The sequence below is a fragment of the Lithobates pipiens genome, unplaced genomic scaffold (assembly GCF_037356315.1).
Source record: "Lithobates pipiens isolate NorthernLeopardFrog02 unplaced genomic scaffold, aLitPip1_a1.2 Scaffold_13, whole genome shotgun sequence".
Classification (NCBI taxonomy): domain Eukaryota; kingdom Metazoa; phylum Chordata; class Amphibia; order Anura; family Ranidae; genus Lithobates; species Lithobates pipiens.
In genome coordinates this window covers 140,457,597-140,474,895 of record NW_027507718.1, presented here as the reverse complement: position 1 = coordinate 140,474,895, position 17,299 = coordinate 140,457,597, and the positions used below count along the sequence as shown (strand labels likewise).

Sequence of the window (17,299 nt, the reverse complement as noted above, 5' to 3'; positions counted from 1 at the left end):
GTCTATTCCACCATCCATTTATCCCTCTGTCTGTCTGTCTGTCCCACTATTCATCCATCCATCTATCTATCCCACTGTCTGTCTATCCCACCATCCATCCATCCTTCTATCTATCCGACTGTCTGTCTGTCTGTCTATTCCACCATCCATCCATCCATCCCACTGTCTGTCTGTCTATCCCACCATCCATCCATCTATCTATCCCACTGTCTGTCTGTCTATCCCACCATCCATCCATCCACCTATCTATCCCACTGTCTGTCTGTCTATCCCACCATCCATCCATCCACCTATCTATCCCACTGTCTGTCTGTCTATCCCACCATCCATCCATCCATCCATCCATCCATCTATCCCACTGTCTGTCTGTCTATCCCACCATCCATCCATCCATCTATCTATCCCACTGTCTGTCTGTCTATTCCACCATCCATCCATCCATCCATCCATCCATCCATCTATCCCTCTGTCTGTCTGTCTATTCCACCATCCATCCATCCATCCATCATCTATCTGTCTGTCTGTATCTATCTATACTGTCTGTCTGTCTGTCTATTCCATCCATCCATCTATCCCTCTGTCTGTCTGTCTGTCTATTCCACCATCCATCCATCCATCTATCCCTCTGTCTGTCTGTCTGTCCCACCATCCATCCATCTTTCTATCTATCCCACCATCCATCCATCCCTCCGTCCATCTATCCCACCAACCATCCATCCATCTATCCCACCATCCATCCATCCATCTATCTATCCCACTGTCTGTCTGTCTGTCTGTCTGTCTATTCCATCCATCCATCTATCCCTCTGTCTGTCTGTCTATTCCACCATCCATCCATCCATCCATCCATCCATCCATCCATCTATCCCTCTGTCTGTCTGTCTGTCCCACCATCCATCCATCTTTCTATCTATCCCACCATCCATCCATCCATCCATCCATCCATCTATCCCACCATCCATTCATCCATCCATCTATCCCACCAACCATCCATCCATCTATCCCACCATCCATCCATTTATCTCTCCCACCCAATATCTGTCTGTCTGTTTGTCTGGGTGTCTATCTATCTATCTATCTATCTATCTATCTATCTATCTATCTATCTATCTATCTATCTATCTATCTATCTATCTATCTATCTATCTATCTATCTATCTATCTATCTATCTATCTATCTATCTATCTATCTATCTATCCCACTGTCTGTCTGTCTATCCCACCATCCATCTATCCCTCTGTCTGTCTGTCCCACTATCCATCCATCCATCTATCTATCCCACTGTCTGTCTGTCTATTCCACCATCCATCTATCCCTCTGTCTGTCTGTCTGTATGTCTTTCCCATTATCCATCCATCCATCTATCTATCCCACTGTCTGTCTATCCCACCATCCATCCATCCATCCATCCACCTATCTATCCCTCTGTCTGTCTGTCTGTCCCACTATCCATCCATCCATCTATCTATCCCACTGTCTGTCTGTCTATTCCACCATCCATCTATCCCTCTGTCTGTCCGTCTGTCTGTCTGTCTGTCCCACTATCCATCCATCCATCTATCTATCCCACTGTCTGTCTATCCCACCATCCATCCATCCATCTATCTATCCCTCTGTCTGTCTGTCTATTCCACCATCCATCCATCTATCTATCCCTCTGTCTGTCTGTCTATTCCACCATCCATCCATCCATCTATCCCTCTGTCTGTCTGTCTCTGTCCCACCATCCATCCATCTTTCTATCTATCTATCCCACCATCCATCCATCCATCTATCCCACCATCCATCCATTCCTCCATCCATCTATCCCAACAACCATCCATCCATCTATCCCACCATCCATCCATCTATCTCTTCCACCCAATATCTGTCTGTCTGTTTGTCTGTCTGTCTGTCCCACCCAATATCTGTCTGTCTGTCTGTCCCACCATCCATCCATCCATCTATCTATCCCACCATCCATCCATCTATATATATCTATCTCTCCCACCCAATATCTGTCTGTTTGTCTGTCTGTCTGTCCCACCCAATGTCTGTCTGTCTATCTATCTGTCTGTCTATCTGTAGGCCCTATTGCGGGCAAGCGACAGTGGGGGGAGGGGGGGTGTATGGGGTTGGTTGGGGTTTTGTTTGCGCCCCCCCCAAAAAAATAGATCACCAGCTGCCACTGGGTGCAGGGAATCGCCGGCTGAAAATGCCGATACCTGAATGATGTTTGTGACCTCAGGCATCATTCAGATATACCACCACAAAGCCCACGACGTCATATGACGTAGCTTGGGCGCCAAGTGGTTAAAATGTAGGACATTTTATTACACTAAAATGTACTGGAAGTTTTAGTCGACTAAACACAACTAAAACAATTGCAGATCACTAAAACGGGACTAAAACTAAAATGGCATTTTAGGCAAAAGACTAAGACTAAAATGAAATAGAAATTTGCTGACAAAATTAACACTGCTCTTGCAGAGGACACAGATCAAAACAGCAACGTTTTTATTGTCAATGTATATTTGCATAGTTAGTAAGGTTGAATAAAGACACCAGTCCATGTTTTCAAAGAATCTCAGTCCATTTTTCTCAAGATTTTTAAAATATCACACTGTAGTTTTACAAAATTCATTATCCAATGATTACATTAATTGAGACAGTTTTCTGTTATGCCGCGTACACACGAGCGGACTGTATGGCGTACTTAGTTCGTCATACAATCCGACGGACAGTCCGTCGTACTTTCGACTGAACGGACTTGACCACACACGGATGCACAAACAGTCCGTCGAAAGCTTGCGCGATGACGTGTACAGCACGTACGACGGGACTAGAAATAGGAAGTCCAAGACACAGCAAAGCACCCTTCCGCCGTGTAAATCCTTTCTGGGCATGCACCATTCTTAGTCCGTCGAACTAGCATACTGACGAGCAGATTGTCCGCTGAAACCAAAGTATGACGGACAGAATTTCGAAAAATCCGAAATTCCTAGTACGCCGGACTGCACACTGAAAAAGTCAGCTGAAGCCCACACACGAGCGGATTGTCCGCTGAAATGTGTTTCGACGGACTAAGTACGCCATACAGTCCGCTCGTGTGTACGCGGCATTATACACACTCTGTCATAACCTGTCATCCTAAAGCCCCATACACACTATCACATTTTCTGCTGATTTTTTCCTTCAGATTGACCAAAACCATGTAGTGCAAGGGCCTGCCTGATTGCATACAAATCGAAACTCCTAAGGTTTGACCTCATATTGTATGGTTTTGGTAAATCTGAAGGAAAAAGTCTGCAGAAAATCTGATATTGTGTATGGGGCTATACCTCCAATTCATTAATGTGGTTTGGAAGACGTTTTGCATTTATTACTGTAGCATTTACCCCCGAAGGAGCTGCTGGTAATTGATTGAGCCTGTACTCTGCTCTTCCACTCCCTATAAATTGACTCAACCCGCTTGACACAGCTGTGTAATAGTGTTGGTAAAGAAAACCCAATATTAAAGAACACTTCAATCAATAACAGGTTACATACATTTTACCTTTTGCTGTTACCTGGGCTTACGCTGCTCCGCCCGCTAGGAGAATGAACAAACCTCACAACAATTGTACGTAAACCAAAATATAAATTTACTGAAGCAAGTTTAAACAATAAGTACAAGAATTGTATTGGCACACAAGTTTGACACAATAATGAGATGAGTGTTTGTAAATGGCTATATTCAAGGGTTATCTAAATTACCCCTGCAGGCGCATCTCCAAGTGGGACTAATGTTCAGAGCGATGAACTCTTGGCACTGGGCACCTTCCCACCTCAGCAACGGCTGTGCAGACACTCTAAACTGTACCACACTATACAGTGCTAGCAAAACAATGTGACTCAATGTAATTGGGACTCATTAAGGACAGGAATACTACCACTGGACTGGCGCAGGGCCAATGTAGTGCCTATATTTAAAAAAGGAACAAAGTCTTTACCAAGTAACTATAGACCTGTTAGTTTAACTTCTATAGTTGGGAAGATACTGAAGGGATTAATAAAAGACCACATAGATGAGTTCTTCCAGGAAAAAAATATTTTAAGCAACAGACAGCATGGATTCATGAAAGACAGAAGTTGTCAGACAAACGTGATTTCTTTTTATGAGGTGGTAAGTAAAGCCTTGGACAGAGGGGTGGCGGTGGACGTGGTATACTTGAGCCGCGTACACACGGGCGGACTGTCTGGCCTACTTAGTCCGCCGAAACACATTTCAGCGGACAGTCCGCTCGTTTTTGGGCTTCAGCGGACTTTTTCAGCGTGCAGTCTGGCGGACTAAGTATTTTGGAATTTCCGTAATACTGTCCGTCGGACTCGCATTTCGGTGGACAATCCGCCCGTGTGTGTGCCAGTCCGCCGTACTTTTGAAATGAGCAGACTTTTCCCGCCTGGAGAAAAGTCCGCTCATTTCGAGCGGGTATCCAGGTAGGCGGGGCCCACGAAGCAGACGTCGCTGGCCACGCTGCCTGGTATGGACTTAAAGGGGAACCCCAACGCGGAAAAAAATCGGCGTGGGGGTCCCCCCCAAGTCCACAACAGACCCTTGTCCGAGCACGCTACCTGACCGGGCCAGGAAAGGGGGGCGAGCGAGCGCACCCCCTCCTGAGCCGTACCAGGCCGCGTGCCCTCAACATGGGGGGGTGCCTTGGGGAAGGGGGGGCCGCGTGGCCCCCCCACCCCAAAGCACCTTGTCCCCATGTTGATGAGGACAAGGGCCTCTTCCCGACAACCCTGGCCGTTGGTTGTCGGGGTCTGCGGGCGGGGGGCTTATTGGAATCTGGGAGCCCCCTTTAATAAGGGGGCCCCCGGATACCGGACCCCCACCCTATGTGAATGAGTATGGGGTACAATGTACCCCTACCCATTCACCTGTAAAATAAAAGTACCAAAAAAAAACACAACACACGAGATAAAATACTTTATTGCACAGCTCCAGGGGTCTTCCATCTTCGGGGGTCTTCTCGCCGGACTCCTCCGCTATCTTCTTGTAGCTCTTTTGCTAGCGGAGGAGTCTGGCTTTCTTCCTCGCCGCCGGCCTCTTCTCCCGACTTCGGGGGTCTTGTCCCCCTCTTCGGTTCTTCTGCCGGGCCACCGCGCCTTCTTATAGCTCTTTTACAGGCGGTGGCCCGGTGTTCTGTCGCCGCCGTCGCCGCCGCCTTCCGTTCTTCTTCTTCTTCTTCTCCAGGAGATGTTGCCTCGACGATCTCTCCGGCTGGAATGCCAGGGCCACGCTGCGCGGCCACTTATATAGGGACAAGGGGCGGTGTCACATGGCTTTATGTCACATGGGTTGGTCACATGGGTTGATGTCACATGGGGACTATGACATCGTAAGGGGGCGGGGTCACCATGTGACACCAACCCATGTGACATAAAGCCATGTGACACATTCCGGCCGGAGAGATCGTCGAGGCAACATCTGGAGAAGAAGAAGAAGAAGAATGGAAGGCGGCGGCGACGGCGGCGACAGAAGACCGGGCCACCGCCTGTAAAAGGGCTATAAGAAGGCGCGGTGGCCCGGCAGAAGAACCGAAGAGGGGGACAAGACCCCCGAAGTCGGGAGAAGAGGCCGGCGGCGAGGAAGAAAGCCGGACTCCTCCGCTAGCAAAAGAGCTAGAAGAAGATAGCGGAGGAGTCCGGCGAGAAGACCCCCGAAGACGGAAGACCCCCGGAGCTGTGCAATAAAGTATTTTATCTCGTGTGTTGTGTTTTTTTTGGTACTTTTATTTTACAGGTGAATGGGTAGGGGTACATTGTACCCCATACTCATTCACATAGGGTGGGGGGCCGGTATCCGAGGGCCCCCTTATTAAAGGGGGCTCCCGGATTCCGATAAGCCCCCCGCCAGCAGACCCCGACAACCAACGGCCAGGGTTGTCGGTAAGAGGCCCTTGTCCTCATCAACATGGGGACAAGGTGCTTTGGGGTGGGGGCCTGGTACGGCTCAGGAGGGGGGGCGCTCGCTCGCCCCCTTTCCTGGCCGGCCGGGTAGCGTGCTCGGACAAGGGTCTGTTGTGGACTTGGGGGGGACCCCCACGCCGATTTTTTTTCGGCGTTGGGGTTCCCCTTTAAGTCCATACCAGGCGGCGGGGCCAGCGACGTCTCCTTCGCGGGCCCTGCCTACCTGGAGACGCGCTCGAAATGAGCGGACTTTCCTCCGCGTGTGTGGGTGAGTCCGTTCATTTCAAAAGTAGGGCAGATAGTATGGCGGACTTAGTACGCCGTATTAGTCCGCTCAAAAAGTGCCGTGTGTGGGCAAGTCCGTTCATTCGAAAGTATGACGGACTGTCCGTCGGATTGTCTGACGGACTAAGTTGGCCAGACAGTCCGCCCCGTGTGTACGCGGCTTTGGATTTTGCAAAAGCATTCAATACAGTTACATAGTTAGTAAGGTTGAAAAAAGACACCAGTCCAACCTGAGTGAGTGTCTACAATTGTCCCTATCCCTGTACATTGCACACTCACATCAGTCTCCACCCTCAAGGAGCCCACAATCCAAAGTCCCCATTCATATACTATGGCCAATTTGGGACAGAAGCTAATTATCCTACCTGCATGTCTTCGGAGTGTGGGAGGAAACCAGAGTACCTGGAGGAAACACACGCAGGCACAGGGAGAACATGCAAACTCCAGGCAGGTAGTATCGTGGTTGAGATTCAAACCAGTGACCCCTTTTACTGCTAGGTGAGTGTGCTAACCACTACACCACTGTGCCGCCCAGTTTGTAAATGGATAGAAAACTAAAAAAGAAAACTATAAAAGACAGACTTCAGAGAGTAGTGGTTAATGAGTCTTACTCTGAATGGTGTAAGGTTATCAGTGGTGTACCCCAAGGTTCAGTGCTGGGACCCTTACTTTATAATATTTTTATAAATTATATTGGGTCTGGGATCAAAAGTAACATTTCCATGTTTGCAGATGACACCAAGCTATGCAGTGGAATAACGTCCTCACAGGATGTCTCCAATTTACAAGCCGACTTCAATACTCTGTCTAATTGGGCGACTATGTGGCAGATGAGGTTTAATGTTGAGAAATGTAAAGTAATGCACTTGGGGGCTAAAAATATGCATGCATCATACATTTTAGGGGGAGTACAACTGGTAGATCATAAGCTCAATAATAGCATGCAATGCCAATCTGCGGTTTCCAAAGCGAGCAAAGTCCTTTCCTGTATTAAGAGAGGTATGGACTCCAGAGAGAGAGATCTAATTTTGCCACTGTTCAAATCATTAGTAAGACTTTATCTGGAAGAGGCATGGAGGAATTCAGCTATGAGGAAAGATTAGAGGAACCGGATTTATTCACTCTTGATAAGAGGATATTAAGGGGCAATATGATCGACATGTACAAATATATAAGGAGTCCATATAGTGAACTTGGTGTCGAGTTATTCACTTTACAGTCAACAAAGAGGACAAAGGGACACTCTTTACATCTAGAGGAAAAGAGATTTCATCTCCAAATACGGAAAGGTTTCTTCACAGTAAGAGCTGTGAAAATGTGGAATAGACTCCCCGCAGAGGTGGTTTGGGCCTGCTCAGTGGATTGCTTTAAGAAGGGCCTGGATTATTTCCTAAGTGTACATAATATAACTGGGTACTAACATTTATAGGTAAAGTTGATCCGGGGAAAATCCGATTGCCTCTCGGTGGATCAGGAAGGAATTTTTTTCCCCTGCTTTATCAAATTGGATCATGCTCTGCTTGGGTTTTTTGCCTTCCTCTGGATCAACTGTGGGTATAGAATTGGGTATATGGGATTGTATGATATTATTATTTTTTTTTTTTGTGGTTGAACTAGATGGACTTGTCTTTTTTCAACCTGACTAACTATGTAATTACTCCTTCTGTGGTAAATGCAGTTCTTTGTACATAGTGGCAACACCGTAAGGCCTTACAGTAAACAGTATAGTCTCTTGTCTTCTTTCTTTGGCTAGCCATTATACTGCAGTATTTGTATTCCATAGGATTTGCAGGTGCTAATGTGACATAAAGTAATGAACATCAGTAACTTCAATTATGCAATTATGCATTATGCAACTTACTTTCCTGGGAATGTACCCCCACTGTCAGTCAATTGTTAATGAAATTAGGCTTTGAGGCCTATCTGAGCACAGTCTAATTGAAAGGAATTGTTCCGTGGAACTACAGGTCTCAGCAATACTATGAGATTAGTCGAAGTGTATAAAGTGCTGTATATAACTTCTGGGCAACAGCCCTCTCACCACACCAGGCCTGGATAACTGGATACCTCTGCTCCGGTGGTCTCAGTCCTGCTACCAGACAGCTCCCTCATGCTCCCTCATGCTGCACCACTCCGCAAGATGATCGGGACCCTCGTTTGGCTCATTCTGGATCCTCTGGTCAGATCACACCGCTGCTCCAGCACACTGTGGTAAGACACTGTCAGACACTGTTCCGCTCTGCACGAAGCAGGCCGTGGCTCTTCAGACACACACCCACAGATCCCTGTAGGCTGGCCATGCGTCCCAGCTAGAAGTGCCCGAAAACGGCCACGCAGGGCCTTTTATTACCTACCCAGCATGCAGTTCAGCCACTCAGTGTTCATGGGTAGGTGAGTGGGCATTGTGGGTAGATGAGTCCTTTCACAAAGTAAAACAATTAAGTCACCTCCTGCTTAGCTGTTATGTGGAAGTTAAACAAGTCTTTTTCCATTGCATACCAGTAGAGGGAACTAAATACCAATCTTTTAACATGGTCCTATTAGTAGCATTATACGGCAAAAATTCCAGCGCTACATTAACATACATTTCATATCATTAACAATACATTTTTTATTCGTTCCCATAGATATATTAAACTTTTTTGTTCTTGGTAACCCCATTACCAAGGCATTTCAATTAAACTCTGCTATTTGCCATTCCATAAATTCACTGTTTTGTCTTCTACCTTGGCAAACATCATCGTTTTAGTAATCTTATTATATTTCTTGACCAATGTAAGCTAGTTTAATACAGTGCAGAGCTTGTCAGTATTGATTGAATACTCACCTGTCTAGCATGAAAAAGGAGACAACAAGAATCAAAAAGGCAGTTTCCAAACATAAAATAAACAACTTTTTTTTAGCTGTTATTAAGCTGTTATTATTTGACACAGAGAAGAAAATTAACACATCTGAAAGGGTTATTAGGTATAGTTTTATGGTTTATTAATATTTCAATTATGAATCTAAGCAGTTTTTTATCTCTATGATGTGGAGCACACTTTAACAATTTTTGTATAAAAAGTATGCCGATACCTTCTACTTATAATTATACAACAAATTAAGTCTAAGGGCCGGTTCACACAGCGAGCCGCGGCGAGGCGTCTCCGACTTACCTCGCCGCGACTTGCGGGGAGCTCAGCGGCGACTTGCAGAGGACTTCTGCATAGAAGTCAATGCAAGTCGCCCCCGAAGTCGCCCCGAAGTAGTACAGGAACCTTTTTTCTGAGTCGGAGCGACTCGAGTCGCTCCTCTCAGAACGGTTCCATAGTACTGAATGGGGGCGACTTGCGGGAGCGAGGCGAGGCGAGCCGTGTCGCCTCGCCTCGCGTCGCAGTGTGAACCGGCCCTAACAAATTAATGTAACCTAACAGAAAGTGCATGGAAATATGAATCAGTAGCAGTACTCTGTTGCAGAGGCTGGTTATTTAGTACTACACATTTATATATTCATTTTACCTTTTATTTATTTGTTTATTTTTAGCATTATTGCATACAAGGCGAAATCATGCATGTTGGCCTATGCCTATTTACTGTTCAGCTGCCGTTCCTTTGCTAGCAATGACAGTATGAAAAAGAGGTTTTGATATCCTGAAAAGTTTTTGGTTGGTTTGGCTCTCTGAAGTATTCAAAGAAGTTCTGTCCCTGGGTGGTAAACAGCAGCATATCAATGTCTTAACTGCATGGTGCTCATCTTTAAAGCATAAAGGCTCCTTCGGTGTAAAGCCCTATCTTTTTTTATTTCACTGCATGAACAAAATATGTACTTTGAGACTCCATGTCAACATAAAACACGTTTTGAAATTTGACCATTTTATCAGAACTTGAGAAAGTCATTCATGGGTCAAGGCAAAGTTTATTTTTCTGTACCCTGACCTTCTCTTTTAAGCTAATTTTCACTTTTCTATGTTCCTGAAGAAACAAAATGCATTTCAGTGTTGGCATTAGGAGCAGCTACTCCAACACTGGCCACTCGCTTCTTAAAGAGGAAAGGAAAAACTTTATTAAAGGCTTTGCGAAAGTTGGCACCCATGAATGCATATACAATGGGATTGATTGACGAATTTGTGTAGGACATGCAGTGGGCCCATATCTTCACCTTATAAGTGTAGTAGTCACGTTTGAAAGTGGGACTAAATGCCTGAAGAAGGATATAGAGCTGAATGGGACCCCAACAGAAAGTGAAGAGAAGTACAATAACAGCCACCATGCGTGAAACCTTGGTTCGCATTAGCTCGGAACGCTCAGCCAGTAATTGCACCTTGAAGACAAACATAAGCATAACATTGCTGGTTAGACAACAAGAGAACTGGTAATGCAGACAATATACAGAGTTGTTCATGTGCACAAGGACATACATTGAAATTCACCAACAGCATATCAACAGGCAATAAAAAAAATAGAAATTTAGATTTGAGTACTTTTTTTAATTAATGTCAGAGATGGGGGGCATGAAGACTACTATACCTATGGATATACAGTGTATGAAAGAACCTAATTCTGGGCATCCTATTTACATATTAGTGTCACAGTGAGCTTTTTCCAGTTTGGATTGCTGTCGCAAATATGCTGATAATATAATGTTGAAAACAGCTGTGCCTACTTGACACATTTATAATCAAATAACTTATATACCAAAACACTGACTGCTTTATACCTTGATGATTCATATAAGTAAACAGTGTGAGAGTCATTTTGAAAAAATCATCAGCATGCACGATGATAAATGCTAAAAATTAATTGAAAATACCTTCAATACCTCCTACTGAAGCTGGTGCGCACGCTCCTGTGCACGCGCACCTGCGGCAAGCTCTATGAGTCAGGTCTCAGGTCCCACGGACTCAATGTTCGTGGGGATACCATCGATAGTCTCACGGAGAGGAAGAATGTGGAGATGCTAATGTAAACAGGCATTTCCCTGTTCTGCCTAGTGACAGTGTCACTGATCTCTGCTCCCAAACACTGTGATCAGGAGCAGAGATCAGTAGCCTGCCACACGTAGCCACGCCCCCCCACAGTTAGAAACACTCCCCAAGACACAGTTAACCCCTTAACTACCCCCCTAGTGGTTAACCCCTTCACTGCCAGTGTCATTTACACAAGAATCAGTACATTTGCATAGCACTGATTGCTGTATAAATGACAATGGTCCCAAAAATGTCCGATGTGTCCGCCACAATGTCGCAGTCATGATAAAAATCGCTGATCCCCGCCATTACTAGTAAAAAAAAAATATTAATACAAATGCCATAAACTATCCCCTATTTTTTAAACGCTATAACTTTTGTGCAAACCAATCAATAAATGCTTATTGTGATTTTTTTTTACCAAAAATATGTACTAGAATATGTATCGGCCAAAAAGGAGGCAACAAATAGTTTTTTAGATATTTTTGGGGGATATTTATTATAGCAAAAGGTAAAAAATAATGCGTTTTTTTCTAAATTGCTATTTTTTTTTATAGCGCAAAAAATAAAAACCACAGGGGTGATCAAATATCACCAAAAGAAAGCTTTATTAAAAAAAGGATGTCAATTTTGTTTGGGAGCCATGTTGCACGATCGCGCAATTGTCAGTTAAATCGATGCAGTGCTGAATCGCAAAAAACGCTCTAGTCTTTGGCAAGCAAAATGGTCCGGGTCTTAAGTGGTTAACCAGTCTTATCAGTTTTACTAGCAGTCACAGGAATTCCCTAACCCAGACAGTACATAAACAGCTCCCCAGCATTCAAGAAGACCCAGGGCTGTCCAAATCCCATTAACCAGATTTCTTTTCACATCCATCTTCTCACTAAGTTTCAAGTTGGCAGAGACCATCATGGCTTCCTTGACTGTTAAATGTGGTAATAACATGTCATCTTGTATTATATAACAGGACATCTTCCTGAATGCTCGTAGTTCCCTCAATAGCCAGGGGCCATAGTCAATAGGCAAGAGTTACCCTGCAGTCTCTTCTAAAAGCCCCATGTCCCAGTCGGGTCTGTCACAGTGCCCCTGTTCAAGGGTATCCCAACAGGGTACAGTTGAACAGCTCACAAGCTCCATTGCCCTGTAAGTGGTGCGTCCCTTCCTGATACCACTGAGGCAGCACATAATCATCGGCCCTGGTTTGAGAGTATTTATGTGGGACACCTGTAGGGTTGGACCCATGCTCCCAAAATAATTTAGCCATGGGGCTGTCTGGTCTTTAGTGTGGACTACCACTGTGAACTTGGTGAAGTGGTTGACGAAAACCAAGGCACAGACATATATAAACTCTTAAAATTCTATGATATGATCTCTCAGGGGAAACATACATGTGCAGATGGGAGAAACATCTCAGATAGGAATTATCCCTTGAACAATGGTCCACTATATGGTCTTGGGTGGCCAAGTGCTCTATGTGCACGCTCTATAAAGAGAACACATACAAGGTGCTCTTCTACTGGTACCTAACACCCTCTTGCTTACTTGCTATATAGGCCTTGAAACACTGTTGGTGATGTCTCCAGGACTGGGGCCACGTTATTCCACATCTACTGGAGATGTCCAGCCCTCTAGCCTTACTGGCGTTCGGTCCAGGGACTGCTCCATTGGCTGTTTGAGGTGGATATTCCTCTCTCTCCTAAATGTTTTTGATTGGGCCTTCCCCCTCCTAAATTACCCAGTTTAGCCAAAAAAAATGGCCACACATATATTAACGGTGGCTATATGTCTAGTGGCCCTTCAATGGATCCAACCCCCCCCCCCCCCCTGACACTATCTGATCTTTATGCCAGAATCAAGGATGTGGAGGCTATGGAGTCCATGTCTAATTGGTGGACCGACACACGGCAACATGGGATCCTTGACATCAACAGATGGATCCCCCTTGATTCCATGAGACCCCCACCCTGTATACCGTAAGCACTCAGAGCCCAGGAGAGATGAGCCCAACTGATTGGAGCTTTCCTATATCTTTTGCCCCTCTTTTCTCCCATTCACTCCCCCTTTCCTCCTCCTTTCTTTTTTTTTTCTCCCTGGAAAAGCAGGACACGCAATTATAAATTACTGAACCTGCTAATGGAATGTCTGGCAGGGAAGCTCTCACTGCTATTTCTCCAGCATTGTGTCCTCCTGTTCTATAGAGCTGTAACCTAGCTAACTATGCCTTTGTGTCAATCCTGATGTATGAAGGCCGCCTATGCCCTCTCCAAAATATTTTGTTATTATTACCTTTCTCTCTCTTTCCTCCCTCAACTGTGTTTTACACCTTTGTATTGAAAATACTAAAATCTAATAAAAATTGTCAATTACAAAAAAAACAAAAACAAGGCACAGCGATAACATGAGGGTGAGCTAGAGATTGTTAGGAAGTCCATGGTGACCAGCTCAAAGAGCTCCGAGCTAGTGATGGTCATGGATGTGGTCCTTTCAGGAGGGACTTTATGTACTGAGCAAGTCTCACACTCATGGACAAAAGAAATACTTCCTGACCAAGAACTCAGTTTTGTCAGCTCTGAAGTGTCCTTTTGCATTATGTAGCACTTAGCAGACTTGGAGGATATACGACTGGGGGACCACAATTTGTAGAATGTCTGCCTGCTCGGTGGGAATGCGTGCATGGCAAAAAAAGGATGTTGTCCCATGTCTCAAATCAATCCCACTGTCTCAGGATTGCTCTGGTTGTACTGGGCAGTCCCTGGCACTTACGGGAGGATGGTTTGCACTTCTGTTGAATCAGCACCCACTCCTCTCGGTTGTTTATCACGGAAGACTCAGCCTGGGGGACCGCATTTTGACCTCTGAGAGAACACGAAATGTCGGTTGTAGCACGACAGGCACTTCTTTGATGTCCTCTTGGCTAGAAATCACATCCTCCACTGGGTGCTCCACCAGATTATGGGACAAGTCATCCGTTAAGCTGGAAAGTAGTGGCTTGTAGCGGATCTTATACTTGAACCAGGCCAGGTGGGCAACCCATATTCTTCCAATGACCCAAGCTTTGCTGTATCCAGATAGGCAAGGGACTTGTTGTCCATAAAGTCATTGAATTGTCTGCCCCTGCAAGGTACTCTGCAAACTTTTTGGTGATGGCCCACACTAGGGCCAGCAACACCAATTTGAAGGAGCTGCAAGTTATGGGAGGGTTTCTCAGTGGGCCACAGGCTGCGACTTCCATAGGCATTCATCCATTCACAGTCATCTTGTACCTGAACCAATACAGCTCCTAGACCTTGTAAATTCCCATGTGTGAAGGGCTTGGAGTAGTCCACGTAGACCAATAAAGGTGAGGAATTGCCTTTCTTCTAGATGGCTTGGCCCCTCAGTAGCAGAGTAAGTGGGGCAGTCATTTGGTGGATATTTGGGCAAACTTAGGAATGAACCCTTGGTAGTATCTCAAAAGTCGTAGAAAGGAGTGTAGCTCAGTAATTGTTTTTTTTGGAAGGTCAGGCCTGCACAGCTTGTATCTTAGCTGGGTCTGAAGAGCACCTTCCCCTCCGCCCAGCCTCTACAATGTGTCCCAGATACCGGATCTTCTGTCTCATCAATTTGCATTCACTGGGTTTTCAACCCATACTGTTCTATACACCTGGTCCAGATGCTTAACGTGGTCCTTGAAGGTCTTGGAGAAAATGATGATTGTCAAGGCTGGGCTCGGACCTCCCATCTCTCTCCACAGTTACTCAGCTGTTGATGATCCTGCTCATCAGTCCTGCCTTCTTAAGCCGTCCAGTCCAGAGGAGCTCTGCCTTTACCTTGGTCACATCACAGGAAACTATCTTTTGCGTTCCTGTTTAACCACCTCAGTACAGTGCAGTTACACCCCCTTCCTGACCAGACCAATTTTCAGCTTTCAGCGCTCTCACACTTTGAATGACAATTACTCAGTCATCCAACACAGTATCCATATGAAACTTGCGTCCTTTTTTCCACACAAATAGAGCTTTCTTTTAGTGGTATTTAATCACTAGTGGGTTTTTTATTTTTTGTGCTATAAATAAAATAAAACGTAAATTTTGTGAAAAAAATGCCTTTTTCTTCGTTTCTGTCATAAATTTTTGCTAATTAGTAATTTTTCTTCATAAATTTTGGCCAAAATTTATACTGCTACATATCTTTGGTAAAAATAACCCACATTAGTATATATTATTTGGTCTTTGTGAAAGTTATAGAGTCTACAAACTATGGTGCCAATCACTGAAAATTGATCACTTCTGATGAGGCCTTCAGTACATCAGGTGTATCTCATTTCTCGAGACTCTAACTAGTCAGGAAAGTACAAATACCCCCCAAATTTTTACAAAGTAGACATCCCAAGGTATTAAGTAAGTAGCATGGTGAGTTTTTTTAAGTTGTCATTTTTTCCCACAATTCTTTGCAAAATGAAGATTTTTTATTTTTTTTTATTTATTTTTACTAAATTGTCATATTATCAGGTTATTTCTCACACACAGCATATGTATACAACAAATTACCCCCCAAAATACATTCTGCTACTCTTCCCGAGTACGGCGATACCACATGTGTGAGACTTTTACACAGCCTGGCCACATACAGAGCACCAACATCGATGTAGTACCTTCAGACGTTCTACGAGCAAAAATGACGCATCTCATTTCTCAACCACCTATTACACTTTTGAAGGCCCTGGAGTACCAGGACAATGGAATTTCCCATAAAATCACCCCATTTTGGAAAGCTAACACCCCAACGTATAATCTGTGAGGCATAATGAGTCTTTTGAATGGTTAATTTTTTTCCAGAAGTTTTTGGAATATGTGGAAAAAAATTAAAACGCATTTTTTTTTACACAAAATTGTCAATTTATAAGATATTTCTAACACATAGCATGTATATAGCAAAAATTACACCCCAAAATACATTCTGCTACTCTTCCCGAGTACGGCGATACCACGTGTGTGTCAGACTTTTACACAGCCTGGCCACATACAGAGCACTAACATTGATGTAGTACCTTCAGACGTTCTATGAGCAAAAATTACGCATCTCATTTCTCAACCACCTATTACACTTTTGAAGGCCCTGGAGTACCAGGACAATGGAATTTCCCATAAAATTACCCCATTTTGGAAAGCAAACACCCCAACGTATAATCTGTGAGGCATAATGAGTCTTTTGAACGGTTCATTTTTTTCCAGAAGTTTTTGGAATATGTGGAAAAAAATTAAAACGCATTTTTTTTTTTACACAAAATTGTCAATTTATAAGATATTTCTAACACATAACATGTATATAGCAAAAATTACACCCCAAAATACATTCTGCTACTCCTCCCGAGTATGGCGATACCACATGTGTAGGACTTTTACACAGCCTGGCCACATAGATGGGCCAAACATTGAAGTAGTACGTTCAGGCGTTCTAGGAGCATAAATGACACATCTCATTTCATTCCTACCTATCACACTTTTGAAGGTCCTGGACCACCAGGACAGTGAAATTACCCACAAAATGACCCCATTTTGGAAAGTAAACACCCCAACGTATATTCTATGAGACATGGGCTGCAAATAGGTACTCGGGTACTCTGATGGGCTGGAGATAGGTACTCGGGTACTCAGGTGGACTGTGACAGGTACTCGGGTACTCAGATGGACTGGAACAGGTACTCGGGTACTCTGATTGCCTGGTGACAGGTACTCGGGTACTCTGATGGCCTGGTGACAGGTACTCGAGTACTCTGATGGCCTGGTGACAGGTACTCGGGTACTCTGATGGCCTGGTGACAGGTACTCGGGTACTCTGATGGCCTGGTGACAGGTACTCGGGTACTCTGATGGCCTGGTGACAGGTACTCGGGTACTCTGATGGCCTGGTGACAGGTACTCGGGTACTCTGATGGCCTGGTGACAGGTACTCGGGTACTCTGATGGCCTGGTGACAGATACTCTGGTACTCTGATGGCCTGGTGACAGGTACTCTGGTACTCTGATGGCCTGGTGACAAGTACTCAGGTACTCTGATGGCCTGGTGACAGGTACTCTGATGGTTTGGTGACTGGTATTTGGGTACTCTGAAGGGCGGTGACAGGTACTCAGATGAACTGTGACAGGTACTG

General features: G+C 44.8%; 1 protein-coding gene across 1 annotated transcript in view; it reads right to left on the bottom strand.

Moving 5' to 3' along the window:
- Positions 1 to 9,167: 9,167 nt before the first annotated feature.
- KISS1R (KISS1 receptor) overlaps positions 9,168 to 17,299 on the bottom strand; it is a 235,098-nt gene continuing 226,966 nt past the window's right edge. Inside the window, exon 5 of the mRNA XM_077475650.1 lies at positions 9,168 to 10,520. Coding sequence (XP_077331776.1) covers positions 10,164 to 10,520 — 357 coding nt within the window. The 3' untranslated portion in view covers positions 9,168 to 10,163. The remainder of the gene's footprint in view (positions 10,521 to 17,299) is intronic.